Source organism: Fistularia commersonii, chromosome 18 (assembly GCF_037954325.1).
Source record: "Fistularia commersonii isolate RoL2024-O1a breed Wild chromosome 18, RoL_Fcom_v1.0, whole genome shotgun sequence".
NCBI classification, from domain to species: domain Eukaryota; kingdom Metazoa; phylum Chordata; class Actinopteri; order Syngnathiformes; family Fistulariidae; genus Fistularia; species Fistularia commersonii.
Window position 1 is genome coordinate 16,042,852 of NC_141301.1, and position 12,830 is coordinate 16,055,681.

At 48.8% G+C, this 12,830-nt stretch overlaps 1 protein-coding gene and 1 long non-coding RNA gene across 2 annotated transcripts; both read right to left on the reverse strand.

Annotated features, from left to right (window-relative positions):
- Positions 1-500: 500 nt before the first annotated feature.
- paf1 (PAF1 homolog, Paf1/RNA polymerase II complex component) lies at positions 501-5,388 on the reverse strand. Its single transcript, XM_086165093.1, has 14 exons — positions 5,231-5,388; positions 4,313-4,345; positions 4,113-4,205; positions 3,904-4,025; positions 3,733-3,799; positions 3,544-3,645; positions 3,365-3,470; positions 2,987-3,055; positions 2,468-2,571; positions 2,266-2,382; positions 2,035-2,163; positions 1,837-1,942; positions 1,347-1,431; positions 501-1,232 (listed from the first exon to the last, which is right to left on the reverse strand). The coding sequence occupies exons 1-14, from the start codon at positions 5,275-5,277 to the stop codon at positions 802-804; spliced, it is 1,611 nt and encodes a 536-aa protein (XP_086021219.1). The 5' UTR covers positions 5,278-5,388; the 3' UTR covers positions 501-801.
- Positions 5,389-5,480: 92 nt separating this feature from the next.
- LOC147224582 (uncharacterized) lies at positions 5,481-8,826 on the reverse strand. Its single transcript, XR_015107499.1, has 4 exons — positions 8,686-8,826; positions 7,886-8,022; positions 6,357-6,401; positions 5,481-6,284 (listed from the first exon to the last, which is right to left on the reverse strand). It is a non-coding gene; the product is annotated as an uncharacterized LOC147224582 (long non-coding RNA).
- Positions 8,827-12,830: the final 4,004 nt, after the last annotated feature.

The following is a 12,830-nucleotide window of genomic DNA, read 5'->3' on the forward strand; positions in this document are numbered from 1 at the left end:
GCAAGGGGACTTTCGGGCGCCGTGTTGCTGACACTCAGCGGCCCGGGACGAACCAAAACCACCTCGGCGTTCACGTCCATCCCAGCGAGACGCCAAGATAAAAGCAAAACTATACGCTATCAATCCTAATGTGTTTCTCTTTTTCTCCAAATTTAAAGGCAATATATTTTTTTAAACCCTTTGATACAGACTAGTCTCGCAAAGTCATAACTGCAAGTCTCTTGTTCATAGCTGTGTGAGTGATCATGCATGGATTATCAGATTGTCGTTCGTGTCCCACAAAGATGCCTGCCGCTGGGAGATCTGTGTGCACCGACACAAAAAGGGACAATCCAGAAGCTTCCTGCTGAGTGACAACAACTCCTGACCGCTTTTATTTCAGCGGGCTTCAAACTACATTGAATGAGGGGAACCGAAGGTCTTCTTGACGGAAGCGAGCGGACCTTCCCCGAACAAATTATTTAAGCTGTTGAAAAGAAACGAATCTTTGCTCAGCGGGATTCTTAGAAAATATCACCTGAATTTATTACCATTTCCAAAGCCATTACACAGCGGCATGTAAAGAGCTTAGTTTTAACATAACTGTAACTGATAGCTGTCAGGTAACACGGGAGTGGTGTACAAATAGCAACCGCTGCTTGGGCTAAGTCTAGAAATTAAAATTCGTGAGTCGTGTCGCGCACGATTGCAATGTTTACAAATCTTGAGACGTCGGACAGAAACGGAGGCAGCTTGATGCTGCCTTTCTTAAAAGTGAAGCTAAAGAAACAGCGTATGCCGGCGCCGCGTTCGCTCCCGACCTCATTCACTGTCACTGGCGTCGCTGGAGTCTGAGCCCCGGTCGCTCCCGCTGCCGCTCTGAGCCCGAGCGTCTGAGCGGTCGCTGCTGCGGTCGCTGCGCGCCGGGGAGGCGCTGCGACTCCGGCTGCCTCCTTTGTCCCGGTCTTCGTCCTCGCTGCCGCTGCCGTCGTCTCCGCTGCTCCTGCCCGAATTCTTACGGTCGTTGTCGTCGCTGTCGTCGTCGCTGCCGAAGATCTCTTCCTCGTCTCGCATTTCCCTGGCCCTGTCTTCGCCGCTCTCGCTCCCGCTGCCGCTCGACTTCCTCCTCCTCTTGCCCCGGTCTTCGTCCTCGTCTTCGTCCTCTCCCCTCTGGTCCTGGTCGTCGTCGTCTCTGTCGGAGTCACTGACCGAATTCTCAGCCTCGCTGCCGCTGCCCTTGTCTTTCTCGTCTCCTGCGGAGGACAATGAATGACACCGTGTAAATCCGGTCGCGGCGGACGAGTTAGCAAACCGACGGGGGAAAAAGTCCCCGGAACTCCAGTGATACAGATTACGAGCCGACTGACCGGAGTCCTGCAGGTCTTTGTCCAAGTCCATGTCTTCCTCTTCATCTTCAGGCTCGTGGTTCTCCAGCTGAGCTTTACGTGCTTCCTGCAAACCGGAAGCGAGGAGAAGCCATCAGTTCCTCTCTACCATCGGCCCGATGAGGAATTAAAGCTTCCGGCCGACAGCCGTGATTGGCCGAGGACTGAGGCAAGCTCCGCGAGGAGCTATGTTTGTTTTTTATGCACAAGTACCGGGATTTTCATCTGCAAAAACTACTATTTGATCATCTGAATCTAGCTATCCGCGCTATAACAATGCACAATTCTGTGTTATTCTCTAAAAAAAAAGGGTACAAGTCACATAAATATTGATTATAGATCAGTGATTATTTGCTTTTCATCCAGGCGGGTGTAGAAATCCTAGGTTGCTGCGTTACGTCGTGGTCTACGATAAGAAATACACATCGAACAGATGTCATTTCGATGAATCGAAGAGGAGAGTGACATTCACCTGAGCTTCAAGCTCCTTCTCATTCATCTCTCTGTGCTTACAAACCAGCACGGCGTTTGTGGTGGACTGGGCTCCGGCCTTGGCTCTTCTCTTGCTCAGACGCACCCTGCGAGGAGAAAAAGCAGAGTCGATGTGACGACGCCGAAAACGGCCGCGAGCGACGGCTCCCCCCACCGATCGATCGATCGATCCGCCCACCGTGTTTCCAGCTCGTTGTAGTAAACCCCGTCTCTGTCTCTGAAGATGAAGAAGTAGTTCTCCTCGTAACCCTTGCTGGCCTTGTTCTTCACGTTCCAGTTATACTCCCGGGCGATCTTGTAATCGTACCTGAAACCACACAGCACGGCGACACGCGTGAGCCCGCGCTGCCGACCCGCAGAGCGACGCGGCGCTGATCAAATACACATGGAGCTGCGACCCTTCACTTACAGATCTTCAGGCATGTAGTCCATGCCCTCCTCGAAGTCCCTCTTGCGTTTGCGAAGTGTGTCTTCATTTGGCAGGAAGTAGGCCACAAACTGGTTTCCTTCCTCATCCATCATACCGCTGTGATGCACGGAAGTAAATCAGTACTCGGAGCAGTAAAATCCCGGTGAAATACTCGTGATATACGGGTTTGTATTGTTGATACCGGATCATAGCCTGAGACATCATTTCCACTCCCGCTGGGCCGGAGATGTCTTTGGGTGCAGGGTCAGAGTCGAAAATGACCTGAGCGCACGGATTGATCCACATCTGCAGACACGGAAAGGAAAGTTAACATCTAAATCCGAAGGGGACCTGAACGACTCACAGTATTCATTTGTGGGTTCCGTGAGCAGAGATGGCACGCGCTAATAAATATTCATGTCAATGTGGCGGAGTTAGCGAAGAAGCTAATCATCTGCGGTCCGTGAACAGATGGAGCCAGACACAACCAGCGTGAGAGACGGGGAGGCTGGAGAAGAGGTGGAGGAACGTGAGCAAGCAGCTTGGAACAGGTGGACAAAAGTGTCATGGATGATAACAGAGTATCACCCAGAATGACGGCCACGGTGTCTGGTTTGGTGACACCGAGGAGAAGACGGGAGGCAGAGGTGAAGATGTGGAGGATCAGGAATGAGTCCATCAGAGGAGCAGCGTAACGACAAGGTTGAAAGGTCGTGCTCACCTTGAAGTCTGGGAACACAGGTAACACTTCCACAGGAGTAACTCTGGGTTTGCTGTAGTGCTGCGAAATCTAAAGACAAAAATATCGTTCAGATATTTGCAGGCTCATCGACGACCCGTTCATCCAACTGAGGAAGATGTTTATCGGTCAACCTGGTAAAGTCTCAACACGAGGAATACTACTATTTGTCTGGTGAGCTCGGCCGGAACACGTCTTCATCGTGCTTTGGGCCGTTTTCTTGAAACGAGTAGCTCGCAGCACTGTTGGAGCTCTGTGATTTGCATGTATTCCGTCAAGGGAGAGGAATAAGTTTGCATCTCCATGATATCCTAATGTTGCTGGATATTTTTTTAAATACTTGGAAATGCTGTCACTCACTGATTTCTGTGCATCCTCAAAGGTCTTTTCAATGGCAGAAATCTGGCTGTCTCTGTCCTTGTAGATTTCCTCCTCTGTAAACTGCTGCTTGACAGACACGCCAATTCTAGACACAGAACATGTTCAGATGACAGGTTTCGTTCCCCGCTGCAGCATCTCAGGAGGCACGGTTAACTTACTTGACTTCCACTTTCTCATTGGAGACGCCGTATCTGTTGAACTCTGTGGAGATGTATTCCGTCTTTCTCATCCACGGCACCACTTTGGCATGCTGCTGGGACCTGATAGGCAGGAAAGAGAATGTAAAATACACCACCGCTAAACGTATCAGTGGTAGTAACATGAGGCCACATCTTCAGTTTTACTACCTCTTGGAACTGGATGGAGCCTGGATGTCTTCCTCCAACAGCTTTTCATCGGCAGGATCCAACAGTACTGAGAAATATGAAAGACTTGTGAGTCTGGAGGCCTTTTTGCATTCACCAATAATTGTTGTATCTCAGTCATGAAGAGGAATGCACGTAACAAGGACGACGTACTGTTGGGATCAATGCGGTACGTGTCCGGATTGATGAGATCGATCGTGACTCCGAGGTCCGGTTCTGTCAGGAGCTCGTGCTTGTGCTGTTTCTCCAGGGATGTCGCCTTATACTGTACAAACCTGCCGGCAGAAACGCCACCGGTCGGGCCGGGTCAGCATTCATCACGGTCTGCTTGGAGAAACCCAAGTGGGTAATGTGGCACTTACCGGTGCTGATCAAATGGGTACGTGATGAATTTGGGGTCAAAGGGGATGTCGGGCAGACTGTTGCAATACTTCACCCTGCAAACCACTCCTGACCTGTCAAGGACACGACAGTAGAAACGGGTTGAGTTTAGCAGCCATTTCCCCAACATACGACCAGCGCATTACACCACTGACCAATGTGGACCAGATGAATTACTCACCTCTCGGGTACTGTTCTGTGAGACGATGGCCGACTGTAGGAGAAAACGGCCATTAGTGACAAGTAAAACAATCACTCAGTGAGTAATTCCACACAGTACCAGTCACTTTGATGCCTCTTGCCAGGTTTTGAATTTGCAACAATAATGATGTGTTTGCTTTGTAAGCAAGCAGTATGCTTTTCACTGTCATTGGATTCCACCCAACTTGGTACATAGTTTTCTTCGAGAATGATTTTGCAAGACGTGCAAAGCATGATTTGCACATCTCTAATTTGACACCAGTAGCACAAACTTATAACGTAAAAAGGTTTCTTAAACATAATTTAAAACACTTCGTCAATATCAATATATTTTCAGTCCTACTGTCAGTAGGCAAGATAACGTACACGTCCTGCATAGAACTAAATGCATCACGCCAACTTAATAGAGCAATAATTCTGCACTTTTAATGCAGGATTGCTCCTTTGACTTAATGATTCCTACAGTTGTTACTGATATGTTTTTAAGTGGAATCCTGCTTTATTCCCCCGGCTGAGTGACAACACTACACTCACGTCGGTCCCCGGACTCGGTGGAGGACCGGCGGCTAGCTAGCTCTCAGGCTACGGTCAGTGCTCACACTATCTTTCCACCGTGGCTCTGCTTTGATTTAGAGTCAATTTAAGAGACAACATACTATTCGGCATGCCATAAATGTCACCGCAAATTGAAATAATAATAATAGTAATAACAGAGAGGCTTTGGGTTAGCTGACGATCGTGTTAGCATGTGATAGCATCAGTGTACCGCTCATTTGTTTACATGGAGCTGCGTTCACGGACACGAACGCCTCTTTGTCGTTTCTACACCGGTTCCTTTTCAGCTTTAAATTCAATATATCAAAAACAAAAATCGGACGTCAAACGGCACTCGGGTTACCTGTGGCCGTCCTCTCTCTGGGCTTGTGTCTGGATGGTCGGAGCCATGTTTCCCCGCGCTACTGTTCCCCACGGAAAGCCACGGAAAGGCGTCTCGGGGCGCCGCTGGTTCCGGCTGCCATTCGGACGCGTTGGTCGGTCGGGGCGGTGACCCGGAAGTAGAAGCGTCGTTCGGCGCCCCTGCACTTCCGGTCGCGGTGCCGCAAGCAAGGCGGCCCGTCCGCTCGTTTGGGAAAAACACGTCAGAGAAGTTTGTTCAACGCATTCCTTTTAATAGCCAAGCGAACAAGGTGTAGAAAAGCCGGAGTGGACGCATTTTACAGGAATTGATTGAACCTTTATTCTCCCAGCCCCGTGAAGAAATGATGTCTTTTATAAATCATAGCTAAACAAATGTTTCTGTGCACCGATGCGTGGATTTGGCCTGTGGTCGCCTGGCTTTCGGATTCAAATTTGCCATGAATGCAAAGGAAGACGCTCTTCCACGTGCAATATTTGAAATGGCTTCTTTTGCAGGTTGCGTCTTTCTCCCGTTCTAATTGTTTGTTACATTCACGTGACTGAATATACTGCAATCTATGCGAAGATAAATGCACCTTAGTTTAGTTGCATTGCACGGCGGGGCGATGAGAGGAACACCGTCAAAGTGCAAACAAAGAGCGTTTCGAGTGGAGCGGGTCTCATCGCCGCGTTTTAAGACATGAAAGAAAACGGATTGAAAAACATTCTGTACAGCCCGAGTGTTTTCCACAACACCCGTGAAAATATAAATGTCACAATGGCAGGTGTGAAGCATCCTGAAAGGGCCTCCGGAGGCCGAGATGCACCTTTCGGTCCTGTCGCGACTCCCCACCCCCTAATGTTAAATGCGGATCCATATATATCAACTCGGAGAGTGCGCATCAGTGTGCCAGGCAGTCGGGGCATAGGAGAAGCGCTGCTTTCCACTGCTCGCCACATAACAGCAATAGCCTTCTCTTCAGTGTCCGTTCCGTGGAGTTCCTCGGCGTCCCGTGCCTCAGGTTTCCATATCTCTCGGTATGTGGTGGTCAACTCTGTGGACAGAGTAAAAAGTCAGGCCGCGGGGACCAACACCGAATCGGCCAGGCTCAAACCAAAGTTCTTACCTGCTTAACATGTAGATCATCTGCCCAGAATCATCTGCGAATACCCTGTATCAAGACAACGCATTGTCCATTAGAGCTTTTCAAGAGGTGATGTTCCTCACAAGGGTTGCTAGGTGAGATCAACATGAAGACATTGTTGGAGTTTTTGAGTAGTGCTCTAAATTACACTTCAGTTCATAGTAAATTGTGTAGATGATTTGCCTTAATCCATGAAATGTCAGAGATCAGTAAACAAAGACTGCCTCTGTGGAAAATCACACGGTGGTATTTTCACATCGTAAAAGGTGACGCGCGTTCTGTTCCTGCCGATCTGTAAAGAGAGTTCGGGTCCGTGACGCGGCCCGCTTCGGTGGTGACTCTTCCCTTCGAGGTCGGCGGGTACGACCAGCTCATTGGATCGCATCCATCCAAAAACAACTGTTTATTCAATATTTTTTGGCATCTTAAAAAGACTGTTAAGTCAAAGGGAAAGTCAAGCCTCCCATAGGTTTCACTCACACAGAGGATTGAAGTCAATAGTTCTTGTCGAACCATTCAACTCAACAGGCACTAAAATACAGATCCAACCTCTTTTAATGGGTATGTTTGTGGCACAGTTGTGAAAGCGGGTGTCTCTCCGGTCTGAGGGCGGTGCTTCCGTCCCTCAACCTCCCGTCTGTGTGCTGAAACGCCCTCGGGCAAGACACCGGCGCCCCCGGGTGCTCCCGGTGGTTTGGTTAGCGCCGTGCACGGGTGAATGTGATCCAGTGTAAAGCGCTCTGAGACCACAAGGGAATGCCTAAAGCTAGCGTTAGCCCAGCGCCCAGTTATGCAGCCATAGGCTGACTCTGCGGAGTCTGTTCTCATTCCTCCCGCTCTTACGATCCCATCTACACTCACATCCCTGCATCGGTGCCTGACAGGGTGTCCTTTTGGGGTTCTCCTCTTCTTCTTCTTCTTCTTCTTGTTCCCAGGGGGCTAATTTTGATCTTCTGCAGACACCCACCAATGTTATATTTGTATGAATATTGTCTGCGGAGGTTCCCAGTCATCCAGGTCAGGGTTGATTCTTGTCAAAATCTTCTTTTCGTGGCAACCGGACTTGATTTTTCTCCTTTCCATCCGAAAGGCTTCTTCGGTTTGACGCCTTCAAGGGAAGAAAATCGAGTCCGGTTGCCACGAAAAGAAGATTTTGGCAAGAATATTGAAGTTACTATCATAACATTTCATCTATGAGCGTCTAACTTTCAGAGCTACCGGCTGGTAATAGTAGATGCCGTGTACGACCCCTCTGTCTCTCACACTCTCGCTTTGTCTACCTCCATCTCTGCTGTCGGGGCAGAAGGCCGGCCGCTATGTGCTGGGATCCAAGGTTTTTCTGCACCGGTAAAGGGCAACCGTTTCCCCGCCGCTGTCTCCGAGCACTCGGGGCACCGGCGTTGGGATTTGGAGCCACAAAAATAACATCTCCATTTCTTCCAGCAATCTGGTTTTGAGGTTGACACGAGGGTGTGTGACACGAAGTGGCGGTGGGGTCAATGATGTCTTACCCATCTCCCCAGTGGTAGAGCGCCTGGTCCTGGTAGAACATGGACAGGAACAGCCATACACTGATGGTCTCCACCCAGAAGATGACAAACAGGAACCACAATGATGAGAAAAGGACCTCACACAACATCCTGGAACTCTGGAAGAAAGAACATATGGTGACTCGGGTTGCGGCTCTTTGCTTAACATTTAAAACCATCCTGGTTTGGAGACGCAATCATGTGAATCACATTGACAGGTTTTATTATCCCTCCGGCATCTCGGTTCATTTTAACATTTGGGGAAAGAAAATAAATCCACAATCTTTGCCATAAGCTTAGTGCTGTAATTTATTGTTTTTAGTGCACTATGTGCGTGTCTGCACTGGGGCAGGTTCTATGTTTACATCTTCAACGTTAGCCCGGGGCTTCATGGGTTCTCGGCCGGGCAACAAAGCCGTGAAGCCGGTCTTTGCGCAGCTGGAAACCCGCAAATCGTGCTTAAAAACGTGAATAAACCGGGGGTTTGCCGTGACGGGTGGAGATTTAAGAGCACAGATTCCGGTAAAGGTCGCTGGTCGCGACGGATTAGCCCGCTAGCGGCTAGCTAGCCACCGGGACGCCCTCCGGGTGCGGGTCCGTGAACGCAACGCGGTGTTTCCCCGACCGCGGGAGGAGCCGCTCCGGGAGCGGACCGGGACCGGGAGCGGGCCGGGATCGCGGACGACGTCCGGCGCCGAGCGCGTCATGGGCTTTGACGAGGCCGTCGGGCGGGTCCCCGGGCGGGGCCGGCCGCCAGGAGTCCGCCGAGGAAGCGTACTTACCCGGGTGTGCACTCATTCCTCCCGGGGCTTCGGCCAAACTCCGTTTGTTTACTATTCTACGCGCGTCACGCTGCGCGCTTCCGGCCCGCGGACAGCGGGGACACCGCAACCGGAGGACCGCGGGCCCAGAGCCGCCGCGCCGGGACCGGGGAGCGGACCGAGGGTTGCTGCCCGCTGCACCACAAGACAGTATACTGCACCACAATACAATACACTACACAACACTGCACCACAATACACTACACAACACTGCACTACACAGCACTATAGAACACTGCACTACAATACAATACACTACACTACACAACACTGCACTACAATACAATACACTACACAACACTGCACTACAATACACTACACGGCACTACACAACACTGCACTACAATACAATACACTACACTACACAACACTGCACCGCAATACACTACACTACACAACACTGCACTACACTACACAGCACTATAGAACAGTGCACTACAATACAATACACTACACTACACAACACTGCACCACAATACACTACACGGCACTACACAACACTGCACTACAATACAATACACTACACAACACTGCACCACAATATACTACACGGCACTACACAACACTGCACTACAATACAATACACTACACAACACTGCACCACAATACACTACTCAGCACTACACAACACTGCACCACAATACAATACACTGCACTACACAACACTGCACTACAATACAACACACTCCACTGCACTACACAACACTGCACCACAATACAAGACACTGCACTACACAACACTACACTACACAACACTGCACTACAATACACTCCACTGCACTACACAGCACTTTACTACAATACAATACACTCCACTACACAACACTGCACTACAATACACTACTCAGCACTACACGACACTGCACTACACAACACTGCACCACAATACAATACACTGCACTACACAACACTACACTACACAACACTGCACTACAATACAATACTCTCCACTGCACTACACAACACTACACTACACTACAATACCCTCCACTGCACTATAGTACACTTCACATGTATGTTGTGTGAGTGTGTGTGCCTGACGGTCCAGGAGGAACCCACCTCTCCCCAGTGACAGCTGGGAGAAGCTCCAACCTCCCTGGACCCTGAGTGCAGGACAGGTAGTGCAGATGATGAATGAAGGATAATGTTCTGATCCGGTGGTGGTTTCCTCCGCGCCCGCAGAGGTCGACAGAGGTGACTGAGATTCTGATGTATCGTCGGAGGGAAGGACCGGCGTTTGGAGGGATTAGCCGAGTCCACGTCCAACACTAGACCACTAGAGGACACCTTTTCTCCCGATCGGATCAGAACGGACCGGAGAATTCATGACACGCGGCGATGACGTCCGCCAAAAGAGGAAAACAAGATCAACCTGCTGGACAAGGTCATTCACCGCAACATCGTCCACAAAGACAACAAGGGTCAAAGATGGCGGGCGACAAACATCGCCCTTCTCGATGGAAACCGGGCTTCTCACAGCACTGTACCGAACATCAGAAAATACTTGAAAAGTTGAGGCTCCAAAACTGGCTTTTTGATGAACCGAAGAATCCAAAAAGAAAGACGACTCAGGTTCCATCGGAAGGCGGTGTCGCCCTTCCGTTCATCTGGGGAACATCTGAAGGACTGCAATGGTTCTTCCACAAAAGATCCAGGTCCGCATGAAACCCTGCGACCGGCCCGACTGAACCATCGCACCACGGCTTGGGACGGCGGACGGAAGATGGAGGAGCGTGGGAAGCGGCTCGCATCCACGTGAACAGCGGCGACGGGGGAGGACGGCGCCCGCCGGGCGTCTACCGGCACCTTCTGCGGCCCCCGAGAAGGAAAAATAAAGGAAGCGCCCCCGTGAGACGGAACCGAGCGAAGACGGCCAGAGGTTTTAGCCGAGAGCCGTCGGTGAAGCTCTCCGCGGGCGTGGTGAAGATCGCTCGGTAATATTTCCATAAAAGTTCACGTGACGCAAAACACGAGACAAATTATACTAAAATTACTTTATTACAGCTGATTTCTGTTCAATATCCCTCTGCCAACACAATGGTAAATATAATACAAACAACAAAGTACATTTGACCCTATTCTCATTCCTCTCAATCAATCTTTTTACACAATTTAAATCCACTTTTAATACTTTACCATCTCATGTAGCATCTTCATAAACTCTCATACAATTCCGGCATCTATACATTTTAATACAGGTTATGATTCGTAGTGGTAATGTGCCAAAATAAGAATACTGACATCTTCTCTGGAGGTTTGAACAAGCCTGGTTCGCTAGTAAACCTCACATCTCACTTCTGTTGCATCTATTTCATACCGTTTGGGACTATGGGACTTTGCAACGGAGTCACGGCACAGTGTTTGACCAGAAAGGGAAAGATCTCCACCCACGTTCTCTGTTGCCAGTCCCCATTCAGTATTCCACCTATCCTTTCAGTCAGTAGGACAAAATTTGACATCAAAGTTAAAAATGAAAATAAAACAACAAAAACAACAACCCAGGCTGGAGAAGTGGTCTTACGACAATGATAAACAACGTCCCGTCGCCCCTCGCGAACAACACCGACGGGAACGTTTGAAGGTCGGCATGTAGGCGAGGTTCGATCGGCGGAACATTCAAAGTCTTGCCGTTGGCTTCTGACTTAAGGTGGGACCCCCGATCCAACGTGATAAATACATTCCCCTTTTCGTTACAAATACCGATGAATCCGAGACAGAACGCTGATAAAAACTGAGGTGTTACAGTAGCTGGAACAAGTCACTTAGCTTTAAACGACGTTTGAGGGCAAAAAACGTGCGTAACTTGCTATAACACACACGCTGTGATAGGATATGTACACGTGGTGCGCCTTAAAGCCCACCTTGTAAAGAAAAGATCCAGCATGAGCACGAGTCCGTCTTAAACTGACAGAAAGCTGCGTCCAGATGGCCCGACAGCCTTCTCATTCTGATTGATTCGCCATTTCGAGTCGGATCCGATGGATCTTGTTTTAAAGGCCTTTTTACACCGAGTGTTTTCATGGTTTCCGCGTGGGAACGTCTCCTTTCAACAGAACCATTAGTGACTCTCGCTGAGACAGAGTGCGCGGAAAAAAAAAAAAAGGAACTGGCAGGGCAATCAAAGTAAATATCTAAGTGCTTTTTGCCACATTTATTCAATTTGTGTTTGCCTTTTCTTACAGAGTGTGCGTTGAATTTTACATTTATATTTTACAATGTCATCAACATGTGCTTGATTCAGTCACCCTTGACCTCGGGTTCGATGAGATGGCCCAACATTTAGCACCTTTTACATTTAGTGTTGCTCAACTGTGATTCAACATTTAAACAGTGTTGTACTTTTCTTAGTAGTGCCAAGCCTGCTGTCATGGTCATGACAATAACCTCAAGCTACCTGCCTGTACATTTTGGACTCTGCAGTTTCCTCCGCTCGGCTCGTTCGGAGGAAACTACCGAAAAACAGGATCCGATCATTCAAAAGTCAGCATAAACACAGAGAACAAAATCAACAGCTATGGTTTCAAAGCACAAGAGGGCGAGGAAATGGTTTAACCTGCATACTGAATGTTCCCCGACGCTTCTGAACGTAACCAAGAGGGTCACCGCCGCCGACGCTTCCCGGCAACGTACGTACCAACAAAACACTCGTCCGCCAGGTGCTTTGCAAAAATAAGTCAAATATTAAGTTTTTTATTATTATTTTTTTTTTTTTTTACAAATATTTAGCAGTATAAAGTGCTTCACAAAGGCAGCAGTTTTAAAAGGCACTAATAAAAATCAAGCTATCGATACAATGATTGTTTCCGAAGGCATATAAGTACGGGTCTTTCCTCTCCGGTGATGTTCTGCTTCGCGCACCTCACCGGTGGCAAAACACACCTCGAAAAGAGATAAACAATACGCACCGATATGCTTTCCTTTTCAGCTTCTCCAAATTTATATGACTCGAGCCAACATTACTGCATACACGTCGAATAAAATAATAAAACCAAAAGGAAAGTATTCAGGACACCTGGAACTACGAATGCAGGTATGTAACAGAATTAAAGTAGACCTAACTAAATATACATTAGCACTGATTTCAAACTGCTCATACGATTTAGAAT

What these genes read in the sequence shown, in the direction of transcription:
- paf1 (XM_086165093.1), bottom strand. Translation starts at nt 5,277, where the DNA reads ATGGCTCCGACCATCCAGACACAAGCCCAGAGAGAGGACGGCCACAG. An exon ending in CTGTGTTCCCAGACTTCAAG is followed by an intron (nt 2,572 to 2,986) that starts GTGAGCACGACC and finishes CCGTGTCTGCAG; the next exon opens with ATGTGGATCAATCCGTGCGC. An exon ending in AGAAGGAGCTTGAAGCTCAG is followed by an intron (nt 1,432 to 1,836) that starts GTGAATGTCACT and finishes TCCGGTTTGCAG; the next exon opens with GAAGCACGTAAAGCTCAGCT.